Source organism: Beauveria bassiana, assembly GCF_000280675.1.
Source record: "Beauveria bassiana ARSEF 2860 unplaced genomic scaffold BBA_S00018, whole genome shotgun sequence".
Classification (NCBI taxonomy): domain Eukaryota; kingdom Fungi; phylum Ascomycota; class Sordariomycetes; order Hypocreales; family Cordycipitaceae; genus Beauveria; species Beauveria bassiana.
The window spans coordinates 91,091-106,393 of record NW_007930853.1 but is presented as its reverse complement, the minus strand read 5'-3'; the positions used below and the strand labels follow the sequence as shown (position 1 = coordinate 106,393).

Here is a 15,303-nt window from a genome sequence, read left to right as displayed (position 1 = left end):
GTAAAGGGCGCAACGGGCACGAATGGAAGCTGAAGAGAGGATAAACACAATGTACAATAGTTATCCAAAGCAACAACATGTTGCTACTGTACTATACACTAACTGGCAAGGCTGTCTGTCGAATACAATACCCGTTTGCATCGCTTATTGGCCAACTCCCTTTGTAAACATGGAGCCCGGTGTGCTTGCTTCTCTGTTTGGGAGTTGCTTGCCATGGTGCTTTGAGCTTAAAGAAACTAGACAAATACATACGATACAGGATAGGTGTGAGAAGCTGGTGCACAAAATTGTTCGAGGAGTCATGTATCGGTCCATATTTTTTTCTTCTTCGTTTACTAATTATTATTCGATTGCGCGCTGTGGAACTGATGTATCAGTTTGTATATAAATCCGGCCGTAAATATCAATCTTGAGATTTTTTTCAAGCTCCTTGGGGGTATCGACATGTATCAAAAATGCACACCCGTGTGCATGTATGCATGTATAGTAATGGAGCTTCATTCTTCCCGCGCAACAAACTCGCCCTCTTCGAGCGTCTCATCCCAGCCGCCCGTCTCCAGCAGCCACGCGCGCGTGCGCTCCTTGACGTTCTTGAGCTCCTCGCCCAGCGCGCTCTTCCACTGCTCCTGCACCTCGCGCACCTTTTCCTGCAGATCCTCTGTAAGCCGACGCCCCTCGTCTTGGCGCATCTTTTGCGCGCGAGCCAGCCGCGTCTCTGGCGGGATGGGCGTGCCGTCAGCTTCTTGCACCTGCGTCTCTAGCACGCGCCCTTTGCCATTGACGACGGCTTCCTTGACTTCGTGCAAAAGGCAGAGCAGGTTGGTGTGCGATTCGATGAATTGATACGTGCTCTTTTCGGCGTGAAGGAGCAGACTAAAGAGGTACTGCAGCGGGTGGTCGATGTAGGCCGGGTTCTCGTCGAATTCGGTCGCCGGAACCTGAATCTCAAACCCGTCCAAATTGGCTGGGATGCTGTCTATCAGACCATGCAGAGGGGGTGCAATGTCCCAGAAAGCAGACAATTGCAGCGCAACGCCGCGCTGCACGGCCGAGTCAACGACGGAGCGAAACTCGCGAGCGCGGTTGAGGACTTCGTTTGCGTAGGCATGCTCACGATTGGAGGCGTCAGCAGCAAAAAACTCTTCGGCAGATTTTAGTTTCTCTGTATTGCCAGACAGTCGATACGGCGTAATAACGACGTCGCGATATCGGGCGTTGCGGTCTGTCAAGAGGTCGAAGATGGTTCTGTGTAGAAACTCGCGCGTCTCGAAAACCCACTTGAGAAGAGTCAGCTTCTCAAGGAGCTCCGGCCGGTCGTCGCCTTCTTCTTGAGGCATGTCGGCGTCATTCTGACCACTGTCAAATAGCTGGCTGGCCAATTTGTCAAAAAGCTCCGTGGCCTTGGCTATACGCACACTAAGCAGCTCGTTCAATGGCACAATGACGCCATTTTGAAAGTGCTCGTATTCCGTCTTTTCCAATTCCTTGGCCTTGTCTCTTTCCTGGGCTTCCGAGTCAGACTCGATGGCAGCAGCGTCTGCATATCCAATGTTGCCAGCAGCTGTTTCCTTTTGCAGGTTCTCCCTCAAAGCTCTGCGACGTTCGGCCGTAGCCTTTGCAAAATCTTCACGTCGCTTTGAGCTCGCCAGTGCGAACTTCTCTTTCGTACTGTCCATCTCATTGAGTTCACTCAAGCCGCGCACCGCTATTCTGGTCTCTGTAAGCTCGGGGTGGTTGTTGTTCACGGCGGGATGATGGCGTGGGTAGGGCGGTGGCATCGTAACCAAACGAGACACATCAAGGCCCTCGGTCTTTGTAGCCGGAGAGCATGTTGATTCAGTCGAAATGGTCGAAAACTGTTCTGGCTGCGGTGTCCAGCTGGGTTCGTCGTGGTCATGCCACCCAGTCTTTTCAGCAGGGTACTGAGAAGATGATCCTTCCCCTGCTCCTGCAAGCTCGGCGCCTTCATCAACCCAATGTTCTTTGGAAACGCCCATGTATTTAGACTCTCTTTTCGACCTTTCCCATCCTCGGGCAGGATCTCCGTTTGAATCCGTCTCCCACCAGCGACTGGGTGGTCTACCACGAGAGCTATTCTCGGGATTATCGCTGACACTCATACTCAGAATTGGCGAAAGAGACGGCATGTAACCGGTGCCTCCGTAGTTTTGGCCTGTCGCGCTTGCTGTCGGCGAATGAGAGATACCTGCTGACGTAGGAGCTGAAGTAGATACGCCATCGCTCGTTGAGCTCATGCCACTCGACTCCAGTTGCGAGCGGCTGGGGCCAGCTGAGCTAGGTGTCCAGTCTTGCGAAGTAGCAGAGGCTCGCCGAGAATTCGTCATGGGGCGGAATAGGTCTCTGGTGAGATCGAAAATTTCCGACCCCATTTCCCCAATTGCATTAGCATATCGTTCCCTTCTAATCCTAGACTCGTTTACGATAAAGTCGGCGAACAATCGTACTCGATCGGCGTCAGAGGCAGCGGCTGTTTCCTGGGCTGCAAAAGACCGAAAACGCTCAATCGTGTTGGCGGCAAACTGATCTGCGGTCTGCAGCGTTATTGCTTGTTTGGAAGTGGTAGTACCGGCGGAGGGCGGTGGTCTGGATGAGTCTCTTGGATAAGAAGCAGAGCCAGACCTTTGATTTGGCGGTGGAGTTGGCAGCGCTTTCGGGGCCGATGCGAGGCCGGAGGAAGGGCTAGATTTCTTGTAATAAGGCGAAAATGGAGGCGTAGCTGTCTCGAATCCAGGAAGTTGAGCAGAACCAGGGCCACGAGGGGTAGAGTTTCGAGAATCATTCAGTGCTATAGAGTCGCCCGAACGCGGAGGCTCTAGACGACCCGCGCTGCGGGGAGTAGATTTCGCCACGATTAGTCGTTTGTTGAGCCCGTTTGCCGTGCTAGGGACCACGATATCGGAAACATTATGGGTCTGAGCAACCGCGTCAATAGACCCATGCGTAGCATGCCGACTTTCGCTTCGGCGCTGTAGAATCGTTTTATCATGGCGGACGGCCCCAGTCCGGCTAAGACTGCCCGTACTGGATGCTGAGCCCAAGGCTTCTGTCACTTGATTAGAGTGTCTGGCGACCTCGGTGTCTATGGACAGGCCGGGAGATCTACGACTTTCCGGCTGAGCGGGTGCATCCTGAACATCGGTATCAACCCAATCAGCAGGTGTGGGCGGAACGGGGCCAAGGGAGGTGATACCACTGGGCGGTGGTCGTCGCGTTGGCGGAGAAATGATCGGCACTGCATTCCGGTCTACACTTTGAACACTTTGCGAACGAGATCCTGAGGGCGGCGGTCCTGGAGGCGGAGGCGGCAGCGGCATGCCGGGCGCCCACCTTGTTTGCGACGTCGAGCGCGAACGGTTAGTTGTCGGCGTATCGATAGCGCCAGTTGATGCGGCTCTTCGAGCTGCTGGAGGTATTCCCTCTGAAGACGGGCCGGCAATCGGACGCTGAGGCTCAGGAGCAAAGAAGCTTGCGGGCCCCATGCTTCGTCGAGCGTGAGCAGAGGGGCGCACATCTGGCGGACTGGCCTGTAGTTGCTCCGGCTCTTTTCGTCGAACGAGGGAAGGTAGGCCAAATCTGCGGTCACGAGAACCCCCCCGACCTCCTGCACCCGGAGGAGGTGGAAATGAGGGGTTTGCTATGGGTTCAGGCGAAGCATGGTGCAGAGCCAAGTTGGACGTTATTCTCGGCGACGGCGTGGACATGGGGCCTAGTACGTGCTCAAAGGCTGTACTGACAGGGCGCTGCTGTCGACTCCTTGGCGGGCTATATGGAGGAGGAGGCGGCGGCGCTGAAGCTATGCGAGGTTAATAAATGATTCGTAAAAGCAAGCTGAGAGTAGAGGTAAGAAGCTCACCTTGCGCCTCGGCGCCGTACTGAGCCTGTCTTTCTGGCATTGGCGGCGCACCCGGCGGCACCCACTCCTGGGGATTATACGGCTGAAGAGCACTCGCAGGAGTGTGTGCCGACAGAATGTGCGTTGAGGCCATGGAGATGGCAGATATAGGCGTGCCGTGCTGGTGGCCGGCGAAAGACCCAAGAGCAGAGGTGGTCAACGGGTTGAGGCCCTGCCGCAGGCGGGCTGGGTCGCGGGGAGAGGCCATTCTAGAGGGGGCCCGGTCGCGCGTAGCCGCAGCCGCCCGCAGTCAGAAAATGGGCTGAGCTTTTCTGTCACCGGGGCCAGCTCGGTTCCAAAGATAGAAACCTGTTTGCCAATTGTGTCAAGGTCGAGTCAAGAGGGAAAACCGACCTTGACCAGGGCAAACGATGCGGCGAGCAAAGGCTCTAACGTTAGGGGAGTGGATGCTGTGTGCTGCAGGCGGTAGCCACTCACACGGACAAGACACGTTGTGGCTGGCCCAAGCAGGTTATGGGGTGAGCTTTTCTGTCGCTATTTCTGTCTCGAATCCATTTGCGCGATCTGGGGACTTGGGCTCCAGTGAGATGCGTCGGCCCCTTGGCGTATGCAGGAGGAAACGACTTGTCTTAATGCCTCGGGCTGGACGACGATCAAGATGAGGGCGAGGAGTTGAGATACAACTTGCAAGCCACGAGGCGGTCAAGCTGTGGTAAAATCTTGACGGCTTGGTATGTAATGAAGACACAGTCATTTACTGATGCACAACTGATGCACACAAAGTTCTCGGACAACAACCCGCAGAAGGTTTTGCGCAATGCCGGGGTGTGTGTGGCGGGCCCTTGTCTGGTGGGTGTGTGAAGTAGTAGACCGAAGAGGAGGGCGACCTGAAGCACACTGCAGCTGATTACAAGAAGAGCACCAAGAGCGAGCTTTTCGTGGCATACCTACTACCTATAGCACTGCAATGTTGAATGTGCAGCAGTCCCACCGCGTGGAATGTGACGTGCCGCGAAGGAATACATAAAGAGGCTGGGACCGGTTACTAGACCAGCTGTTGCTGTCGGCTGGTCCGTTGCATACAGACGGAAGCGCATATATTAATGGTACATGGCAGCGAACTTGTGCATTATTTGCCAATCTTTCGTTTCAAAGAGGCGAGCTCAATGTGGCCATAACATGCTTAATTTGACGACGGTCCTACCACACGCCTTCAATTTAACCGACACCATTGCAACACCGACACTATCGCCGACTAGATTGGGACGGGACGGCCAGAAGTAGCGTTCAAACTCGGCAGGCAAGACCGGCTGGGCGAAGTGAGATTTCCTTGTATAATGCTGCTAACTCGTCGCTTTCGCGTTCAGTTATCTCTGATGCCGTAGTAGTCAAACAAGTGATATAACTGTGCTCGAACACGATCCAGAGGCCTTGAAACTCCGACGATGCCTAGATTCACTGAGATGATCATGCCAGCGGGCAACCGCGCACAGGCATATCCCAACATGATATTCAGTACGAGAGATCCCCGCTTACATGGGCGACCGGGAGAAGACTAAGAGCTGGTGTTGAGCCTCCGGCGCCGTGTCGTGATTGGTCACTAATGTGGGCAACCAAGCCATAGCGTGTTTGCTCGGCGCTTAATCACAGCATTTGTATGGTTTGTCCTCACACACAAGCCTTACCTTCCATGAGTTCCTCGGAGCACCAAATCGAGCAGCCGAGGCCAAGCAGGGTCCGTAAAGCGCAGTTCGTACAGTGCTTGCCATGCCAGAATCCCAGTCTGTGTTGCCTCTACCACTAAATTGAAGCTGTCCACACACACCAGTTAACTTGTTACCGTTGCGGGGTCTTGGCTTCTCTGTGGTTGCAAAACCTCAAATAACACTGAGGCGGTCGATGGCTTGTTGCTATTTTTATACTTGCATAAATGCCTGATTATTGTCATCCAAGCTGCATCCACGCTGTAGCATGCTGTGTGGAGGTGTCATGCAGTCTTGGACCTTGTGCAGCTGCCACTGCCGACGCTGATTATGAATTCGACCACAGTCCTCGACGGAGACCGATTTCAGGCCATGTCTGATGTTGCAAGTTGTCTTGGTGCCGAATTGATCGCCGCTTTTTCTCGTCATCGAGCTGCGCATGTGTTCCGGCATCGCAGTTTGCGGGGTGATGCCATCTGCAAGCTGTAGAACCGTGTGCACCTTTTTGTCGATTCTTTCTTTTGTCTTTTCACCTTGCTTGTTTCTACGTTATCGTGTCGTGCTGAAAAGCATGCGAGCGAGGATATTTTCCTTGAGGTTTGCTAGTCGCACGTTTGGCCGTCTTCCATTCCGTTGATACTTGCCGATAACCACTTCCTCGGATGTCGAGCAAAACACAATCGTCTTAACTAGCATAGACAAATGTATCTGCATGATGCCGATAATTTCACCTACAGCCTCATCAATTCCTCAGAGTAACCTTTGTCGATAGATTCGCTCAAGTTCGGGCGGTAAAACGGGTGACCCACTTCTACCTACTGTGGGGGCACAAGCTCTCGAAATTCTAGAGCATTCTTCAATCTTTGCTCTTTTCTTCTCCTCGTGCACAGCTGGCTGTTGCTCCTTCATCTCAACGCCATACTCTCACCAACACTGCCGCAATTCTGCTGTCCAAGAATGTAAGTCTCATTACTACCTGCACTTTTTTCGCTTTTCTTGTTCAATACCGTCGCATCCTGATGATACACCAGCTGGCACCAGTCATAGAGTGACTTGTACTCCCTTCCTTGATGACCAAAATTGCTGTGGTCTTAGACCCTTTCTGACATGCGCTTGTTCAATTACTTTTCTTGACATGAATCCAACGAGATGGTCGGCCTGCGACAGTTGACTAATCGATTACTTGTCAGATTTCTTAGCCGCCCGATTCCTTTCCACGACAAGCTCACCATGGTTTTGCACAACCCCAATAATTGGCACTGGGTCAACAAGGACGTGTCTGTCTGGGCCAGAGAGTGGTTCGATGAGAATCTTCTGAAACTACAAGCCGAGAATGGAGAGGTCAACGCCAAAATTAGCAAGATTCAGTCCATGGACGGCGACGTTGATGTCAGCCAGCGCAAAGGCAAGGTTATCACCATTTTCGATGTGAAGCTTGTCCTTGAGTACTCTGGTTAGTATTCTTCAGTTCCACGGCCGCCAACCTGCTAATCCGTGTAGGCTCCGCCCCGGACGCTGATGACGTCTCCGGTACCATCACCGTACCTGAAATTGCCCACGATACCGAAGAAGATGAGTATGTTGTAAGTAGATATCTGAATGCCGTAGAAATTGCCTCGTGCTAAGTTGTTCGTAGTTTGACGTCGACATTTTCGCCGAATCGAAAGAAAAGCAACCCGTCAAGGATCTCGTGCGTACGAAGCTAGTTCCCGAGCTCCGTAAGATATTCCAGAAGCTTGCACCTGCTCTCATCGACGAGCATGGCAGAGATATCCAGCATACTGCCGGTTCCAACCCTTCCAGCGGCTTCTCCACACCAAAACTGTACAACCAGCCAAGTAGTGAGACCAAGTCGACCCCCGCTACTGCCACAAAGACTAGCCCTGGAGGTGTCGTGAACACAACGACCGTCACCGACAACGAGGAATTTCGTACGACTGCCGAGGAGCTGTATCAGACCTTTATCGATCCCCAGCGCATTGCTGCCTTCACTCGTTCGCCTCCCAAGATCTTTGAAGGCGCCAAAGTGGGCGGCAAGTTTGAGCTCTTCGGCGGGAACGTCTCCGGCGAATTCGTCGAGCTCGAAAAGAACACAAAGGTTGTGCAAAAGTGGCGACTGGCTCAGTGGCCCGCCGCTCATTTTTCAACGCTCAAGATTGAGTTTGACCAGAATGATGTTGACCACGTTACCGTCATGAGAGTCACCTGGGATGGTGTTCCTGTTGGTCAGGAGGAGGTTACCAAGCGAAACTGGCTTGAGTACTACGTCAAGAGTATCAAGACCACTTTTGGGTATGTTCACTGCTTCGCTCGTTGCCACAAGTCTACTCTACTAATACGCTATAGTTTTGGCACCATTCTGTAAATCACATAATGCATACGAACGAAATATATTACGAAGATTAGACCAAAAGTCGAAACGCTCTAGACGGGGGTTCAAGCAACGGCGTTTGAGAAGGCTTTTACCGCGGCGGCGGAGGAAACAAGTCATTTGGGTAGTATCTCAACGGTCTACTTTAGGACCTAGCGGCGCGTAGACATGGTGGACAGGAAGGATAATGAATGGAAGAGCCAGCGCATAATTTTTTTCGCGTCACTCGAAATCTAAGATTTGCTTGCGTGCACTATATTTGTAGTTCTATCTATGTTCAGTATATCCAAAGTACACTACAGTACTTGATGTCTATTTTTGATGATTGCTCTTGAGAAGGAACTCTTCGTGGATTTTGCTTCCGAAAGGCAACTCTTCGCGAATTTTCCCAAACGCATACTCTCGAACGAAAATATCTGCCAAATTGTCCCTAAACCCCAAGTCATACATATTTTCCACATTTTTCAGCTTCCATACCCGCTGCCAGTCTCCCTCTCCAGCAAGAGGCGGCATCCCTTGGCGGACCACGGGAGGCTGCCCATCGGCCGTAGCGATGACTGCCATCTCGGGCTCGACAGGCCAGCGGGAACAGGAGGGCTCGATGCTGAAGTCGCGCTCACGACCGCGTCTTATGGGGCGTGTGAATGCATACCCGTCCGCCATGTCGTCGCCCATCTCGGACCATTTGAGCGACTCGTTGGTGGTGGTGCCGCAGTAGACGTGGTAGAGCGTGTAGAAGAGCAGGGCCCACACCAGCGGCGACGTGAGCGCGGCAAGGAGCGTCGTGGCGCCGAGGCTCACGTCGCGCTGCATAGCCCAGCTCCAGGCAACGAGATAGTTGTTCAGGCCGTAGCCCGCCCGCGGCCACACGGACCAGTCCGGGTACCTGTTTCTGACGACTCGCGAGAGGAGGGAGAGGCCGAGGAGACCGCCGTACGAGGTGAGAACGGCGGTGGAGAGGAGTAGCAACAGGAACCAGCGGTGGTTTTCGTAGCCAACGCAGAGATTGATGAAGACGCAGTGGTGGTCAGCCTTTGCGACGCAGCGCTTGCAGATGCTGCAGTGTTTGGAGCGCGCAGGCTTGAGGAGCTTGCACGTCGCACAGTAGCGGCCCGGATGGAAGAGCGCGTGGTCGTAGGGGTACAGCGACATGTAGTAGGCATGCGTCTCGGGCGTGATGAAACCAGGATCGCGGCAGCAGGCGAGGTACAAGAATGTGTACGGCAGGGCAACGGCGACGAGGGCCGTCAGCTTGGTGAGCCAGCCAATGTGTGGCCAGGCCGCGGGGAGAAACAAGTACTCGCCCCCGACGAGCATAGCGAGAAAGAAGATCTGGGATGGCGTGTTAGCTGGGGTTGAGGGCGGGCAGGTGGGCGAGCGTACGACTACGGTGGGATGCCTGTCATACAATACTCGGTTCACGCCGTGTGACAGACTACGGGAGACGCGACCGCCTGTTAGGCGCTCGTCTACGGCCGTGAAGAACTTTGGGATGTGAATCCATATTGTCCGGTGCAACACGCCTATCGGCGTATGACTGTCAAGTTCCCACGACTAAGTCAGCGAACAGTGCTCTTGGGACAGCCAACCAACACCAAGAATATGTGCCTTACCGGAGAGCTGGGATTCGACCGAAAAATGTTACAAAGACGCCAAAGGAAATGACCAGGATGAAAACGGCAGCTTTGGCCAGCGGACCCATGACTGCGTTCCTAGCCAGGTGTCGCCGTCACGGGTGCAAACCGCCCTTGCTCTAACAATTTTGAGCCTGCGCAGTGGTAACGATAAGCGGCTTGTTAGGTGTCGGGTTCTAAAAGACATTAGGGCCTCTCGCCGTATTCATGATGCAAGCAAGTGATGAGGCCGGCCAAAAATAAAACAAATAATGCACGAGGGAAGTACAGCAGCCCTTTCTGCTTGATGATGACTGTTCCGTTTAGGCTGGATCGAATTCTGGCTGGGGCTCTTGAACGTCTCGAGGCGCAGTCACTCTCAGGGCAGTGTCAACACGTGATCACGCGAGACGGTGCAATCACGCAGCAGGACGCCGGAAGCCAAAAGTATCCCAAGAACACTGTTTTCTGATGTCAGGCGGCTGAATAAAACCTGGCTGTTCTGGAGCCTTTCATTTCTAGGCCTGCCAGGACGCTTTTTTTTGAAAGATGCAAGACCTTTTTTTTGCGCGGCGCAGCAGAACATCAAACCACTTATGATTTTACGAGTAACGCGACGGATCTAGTTTTACGCGTCTACCGCCACGACATTAGAGTGCAGATATACGACCAACGACAACTTGAAAAGAATGTCTGGTGGCATCACATACAACGGTGTGCATGGAGGAGATGGAGGGCGAATCTTTGATGGCCTCAAGTTTTGGGTCGCGCATCAAGTGCCCACGCGCAGTACTATTCTGGATCATATAAAAGTGAGCAAACCCCAACAGATTCAAGACTCCATGCCGAGGCTAATGACAGACATTTACAGCGCAATCGTGGCATTGCCGTAGCCCTGGAAAAGGATGCCGATTATCTCATTGCAGACCACGCGCGAAAAAACGCACCCAGCGGCTCCATCTCTTGGAAGTTCATCACTGAATCTGTAAAAAATGGCTATGTCCAGCTCCTTGATCCTTACAGGATAGGACACGCACCGGCAGGGCCGCGGCAAGCTGCCTCAGGAAGGCCTACAAAATTCGGAAGAGTCAAATTTACGACTGCTGAAGACGCTGCGCTTGCGAGCTGGGTGCTGGCGCATGACAGCGGCCGAACAGGCAATGCAATTTACATTGAGTTTGAAAACAAGGTATGCCATGCTGTGATGATGCACTCCGTGTGCTGAACATTCAAACTGAGCTCGAAATCAGCACCCCCAACATACCTGGCAATCGTGGAGAAATAGATATACGAAGAAACTCCAGCAGCTGCCTCCTGCGGCTCTCGTACACTTGGCCTCGCAAGCATCGGACGAGCCGACACCCCAGGCCATCGAGGAAGCGCAGCCAGACGAAGAATTACCAGATCCCACAGCGCTCATGCTCCAGCGCCAGGGGGAAAGGGTACAACAGGAAACGGCGAAGCAGAGGGCAAGGAATCGAGCCGCGGCTCAGCCACCAGCACCGTCGCCGCAACCGCAACCGCAACCGCAACCGCAACCAACCGAAGACGATGATGCAGCCAAAAGCCAATTGTACGATGATCTCCAAGAGTATTGCCAGGAAGCTGGGCTACAGTTTTCACCCACGCAACAAATTGTCGGGCAGCCCGTCGAGCTCTGGGAGCTTTTCAAGGCCCTGAGCGACCAGAAACTGCCCGCCGAGGAAATTGACTGGCTGCGCGTCGCCGAGCAGCTCGGCTACGCATGGTCCGACGTGGATGTTGCGGTCAACGCCCTGCAAAGTTGCTACGAGGAGAAGCTCGCCGATTTTCTCGACATCATGGAGCTGGTGCCGACGACAAAGGGTGTCGGACCGGCTTCGCCGCGAAATGCTCAGATGCCGTCGTCGCCGCCCCCGCGCTTCTTGCCCGCGAAGCGGCCCCTGGACGTCGACGACGACGACGAGGGACTCGACATTCAGACCCCGGTCAAGCGACGCCGGCTGATGATCCCCCCCGAGATACCTTCGACTCCCGACGTCGATCGCCAGCGTCGGACTAGCGCGGGTGCGGCAACGACAACGACGCCCTTGCGGTCCGAGACTCGGCTGCCCGGCCTGCACACGCACGAGTCGGAGCAGGAAATGACGCCGTCGCAACAGCTGCAGTCAGAGTACCTCAACAGCAGCCCCATTCGATCGCGCTTCGACAGTCGCCCGACGCCGTCGCAGAGCCCATTTGCGTCCACCAGCGCCAACGTCAAGCGGCGCGTGCTCCCTCGCGATTTCAAACCGCGCGCACCACCGCCGCCACCACCGCCGCCGCCGCAGCAACAGAGTCAAGAATCGCCGTTCCCCGGCGCCGTCATCTGCGGCGCGCAGCCGCCACCACGGCCACCCGTCGGCCCCCCTGCGTCCGTCGCCGCCGCGCGCCGCCCCCTCAGCAACGACGAGGAGCTCGAGAAGCACATCCAGCACTACGAATCGCTAGGCTACACGCGCGCGACAGTCGTTGAGGGACTGAAGCGGACGACGATGGTGCTCGGGCTCGCGACGGTGGTGATGCAAAGCCTGCGCGACGGCCGCGGCGTGCCGGCGCGGTACGAGGGCGTGTGGACAGACCGCGACGACGAGGGCCTGCGGCTGGTGGTGGACGTGGGGCCGCAGGCCTTGGAGACGGACGTGAGGGACAAGGAGGTGATGAAGAAGGTGCGCAAGGCGCGGCGGGCGAGGGACAAGTTGATGGATAAGCACGGCGAGGAGCGCATGGCGCTGCGGATCAAGTACCTCAAGGCGACGGGAAGGTTGGCTGCTGCTGCGGACTAAGTCGAGTTGATGTTTTCTTGCCAGTCGACGAGTTGACGTTTCTTCCCAGTCAAGTTGACGTTTCTTGGTCGGCATGATCTTGCAAACATGTGGGATGTTGATTAGCATACAATGGCGTACTTTATTTCTACTTCTTCTTGTTTGGCGTTTATTAATATCAGACTTGTTTCGGTAAGACAGTTCATTTTTAGCACGATACATTGCACAATATCCAAGACGTATGACTCTTCTTCTCCCTAATCTTTTTAGAAATAATTGTAAATTGCATTTCGAATCGAGAGGGTAATGTGTAGTGTTTCAAAATCAGTGCATGGCCAAACATGTATTCGGCTCGCGATGCAACTCCGTCCATGATACCGCGAGAGAACCAAAAAAAAAAAAAAAAAAAAAAAAAAAACAAAGCTCCAGAAAACTCCCAATAATAGCAGATGGTTAAAAAGTGACTTGTTTCGACGCCCGGTATGAGCCGAGGTCGTTGAAGCAGAACCAGAGTCCGCGACTTTGCAGTTAACGACGATCTGGATTCTATACATCGTCCATCTGACCCGCAGGTTCCTCGTCGTCGTCCTCGCCAAAGCTGGCCACCGAGGACATATCGTCGTCATCTTCGCTCTCGGCGCCGGCCTCGTCGGCCGCGTCCTTGTTGGCGTACTTTTGTACGTATTCTGTTGTATCATTATTAGCATTTTAAATTTGCCTCTTCTTCTTCTGGTCCAGTCAAGGTGACCCAAAAAGCAGTGCACTCTGAGACGCACCTTTAACCTTGGCATCGTAGCTCTTGGGCTCGCGGATCAGGAGAGCAGCGGCCTCGCCATTGAGCGGATCGGTGGGGTTCGGGTATCGCAGGAGCTGTGGCAGAAAGACTTCAAAAATGTTGATCATGTCAAACATTGGCGACCAAGTCTGGTTAATGACGTCAAGGCAGACAGAGCCGGAGCTAGGAGTGAGTGGTCAGCCAGGTCAGGAATACAGAGTCAGGGAATAGTTGGCCAGAAGCCCTGGTCGAGTCAACATACAGCTCGTCAATGTTGGGGTGAAAGATGCGGTTCACGAAGCCAATGCTAGGCGACTTATACGGGTAGCCGTCGGGCAGCTCGACGTGGACTTTCCAGAGGCCACCTTCAAAGGGTGCTATTACATAATGAATCAGCGAATAGGCTCACATCTGGCCAGGCTAGGCGCTCCTCGTGCTTACTCTCGGCCGGTCCCTTGAAGCGAACAAAAAATTCTTGCCTGGGTAAGTGTTAGAATGCGGTGGGCGCGCCGCTGAGAAGCACACATACACTGCGCGGCTGGTTAGCGATGGGCAATGCCGGGTGCGTTCGCGGGGCGCAGGCGAATTGCCGTCTTACTATTGTCGTTGACCAGAGTGACTTCGTAGTCGCTCATTAGCCTGGGGAAAATGTTAGCATCTCGGTCGTGTCCTCCTTTTCAAGAAGACGGATATTCGTTGGGTGCGTCGTACATCCTAGAGCCGGTTAGTGTTTTTCAAAGAGCGCATTGGACAAGAGTCGCCAGGCAAGAGGGTTTCGTACTTCATGACCTGGATGGGCAAAGACGTGGTTAGCAAGAAGACGCTAGAAAGTAGTGTGCTTTTGAGGGAAAAGACGTACATCAGTCTCGATTCGTCTCCTGGGACTACTCATATTGGCGGTGTTGTTTCTGCTTGGCGTAGGTAGAGAGGGGGAAACCAAATACGACAACAACTGATGATTGTTTGTCGTCAAAGATGGGCTCTTGGCGGGCGGTAGCGGGGACCTTGCGACGTCACTGGAGAAAAAGGCGGCTTGCTGGCGGGCTTCCAAGGACAGTGACGGCGGTGGCGACAGCGAGTCAGGGAGCGAAGGTTGTTGATGTGGTGACAGGCAGTCCAAGAAAATTACCGTCCTTGTAGATGCAGCAAGAGTGAAGATGGTAGGACAAAGACAGATTGGAGAGAGAGAATGAGAGAGGGGCAGATGCGACGTCTACTAGAGTCTGGAGTCACGAGGCAGTTGAAGATTGGGCGATTCTGGACTGCGTCTGGGTGCAACGGTGGCTGCAATGGGGCGGGTGCCATGGGGGGACGCAATGGATGGGTGGCACAGTGGCAGCACTGGAGGCGGGCGGGGCCTATCAATGGTGCTGATTGGGGGGGCCTTCACAGTGGCCGAGTGCTGTGGATGCCCTGTAACAGTCACGGACAATGTAATAAGCTTCAGTGGCAATGGTGTGCTGAGCTAAGACGGGACTGGCTGACTCTATCCAGGCAAATACCGCAACCTGATGCAGCATGTATGCACGCATGCAGAAGAATACTGATGTAGTATTACTGGTATGGGATGCTTTCCACGTCTTTTGGCCACGGCCTTTTCTTTACGCGGGACTGTTTGTTGCGAGGACAAAAAGGCCGCAGTGGGCGCTTTCCCATCTGCTGGCTAATACACCCACCCTGCTAGGCCTTCTCTGTCGCCACAGTTCCGCCATGATAGATTTACTAAGTACTCCGTACAGACTAAAACAAGAGTAAGAGTCACATCATTACATAACATTACCGTGGCCAGCATATTAACTCTTGTCCTTCGTCAGCCATACTATTGTATTGGCCCGCTCAGCCTCAGCCACAAGCTGACCGCTCTGTTGCGCCACAGCTGCTACCTAGTAATCCACCATTACCTAACAGTACTGGTACAGTGTGGCAGTGCCTCGGCAACATGCAAGACCACGGATGCGCGAGGCATCAACACTAGATTACAAACACACATCGACACCACAAGAATCCTCTGTGTAAGAGCAATTGCCATATGCCATAGTAGGCACGCTGGAAGATGCCAGTGCCCCGAGCGCCAAAACCAAAAGTGCGGCAACTGCTGTGATTCTGTCGACGTGCACTGCCACTGCTGCTTGTAGCGGACGAGATTTGCCCAAGTATGCTCTGGCTGCCACCTGCGTAGAGGAA

At 54.0% G+C, this 15,303-nt stretch overlaps 5 protein-coding genes across 5 annotated transcripts; 2 read left to right on the top strand and 3 right to left on the bottom strand.

Moving 5' to 3' along the window:
• Positions 1-497: 497 nt before the first annotated feature.
• Positions 498-4,121, bottom strand: BBA_06241 (uncharacterized protein; the record flags this gene model as incomplete). Its single annotated transcript, XM_008601338.1, has 2 exons — positions 498-3,814; positions 3,875-4,121. The coding sequence occupies 2 exons, from the start codon at positions 4,119-4,121 to the stop codon at positions 498-500; spliced, it is 3,564 nt and encodes a 1,187-aa protein (XP_008599560.1).
• Positions 4,122-6,807: 2,686 nt separating this feature from the next.
• BBA_06240 (Hsp90 co-chaperone AHA1) lies at positions 6,808-7,942 on the top strand (the record flags this gene model as incomplete). The annotated part of the gene is made up of 4 exons (XM_008601337.1): positions 6,808-7,030; positions 7,078-7,160; positions 7,214-7,869; positions 7,924-7,942. 4 exons carry the CDS (start codon positions 6,808-6,810, stop codon positions 7,940-7,942), a joined length of 981 nt encoding a protein of 326 aa, XP_008599559.1.
• Positions 7,943-8,260: 318 nt separating this feature from the next.
• On the bottom strand, positions 8,261-9,265 carry BBA_06239 (DHHC zinc finger domain-containing protein; the record flags this gene model as incomplete). The annotated part of the gene is made up of 1 exon (XM_008601336.1): positions 8,261-9,265. One exon carries the CDS (start codon positions 9,263-9,265, stop codon positions 8,261-8,263), a length of 1,005 nt encoding a protein of 334 aa, XP_008599558.1.
• Positions 9,266-10,250: 985 nt separating this feature from the next.
• Positions 10,251-12,365, top strand: BBA_06238 (Rap1 Myb domain-containing protein; the record flags this gene model as incomplete). The annotated part of the gene is made up of 3 exons (XM_008601335.1): positions 10,251-10,373; positions 10,433-10,750; positions 10,812-12,365. The coding sequence occupies 3 exons, from the start codon at positions 10,251-10,253 to the stop codon at positions 12,363-12,365; spliced, it is 1,995 nt and encodes a 664-aa protein (XP_008599557.1).
• Positions 12,366-12,890: 525 nt separating this feature from the next.
• Positions 12,891-14,011, bottom strand: BBA_06237 (ubiquitin-conjugating enzyme; the record flags this gene model as incomplete). The annotated part of the gene is made up of 7 exons (XM_008601334.1): positions 12,891-13,030; positions 13,121-13,302; positions 13,382-13,496; positions 13,561-13,593; positions 13,718-13,758; positions 13,901-13,908; positions 13,979-14,011. 7 exons carry the CDS (start codon positions 14,009-14,011, stop codon positions 12,891-12,893), a joined length of 552 nt encoding a protein of 183 aa, XP_008599556.1.
• Positions 14,012-15,303: the final 1,292 nt, after the last annotated feature.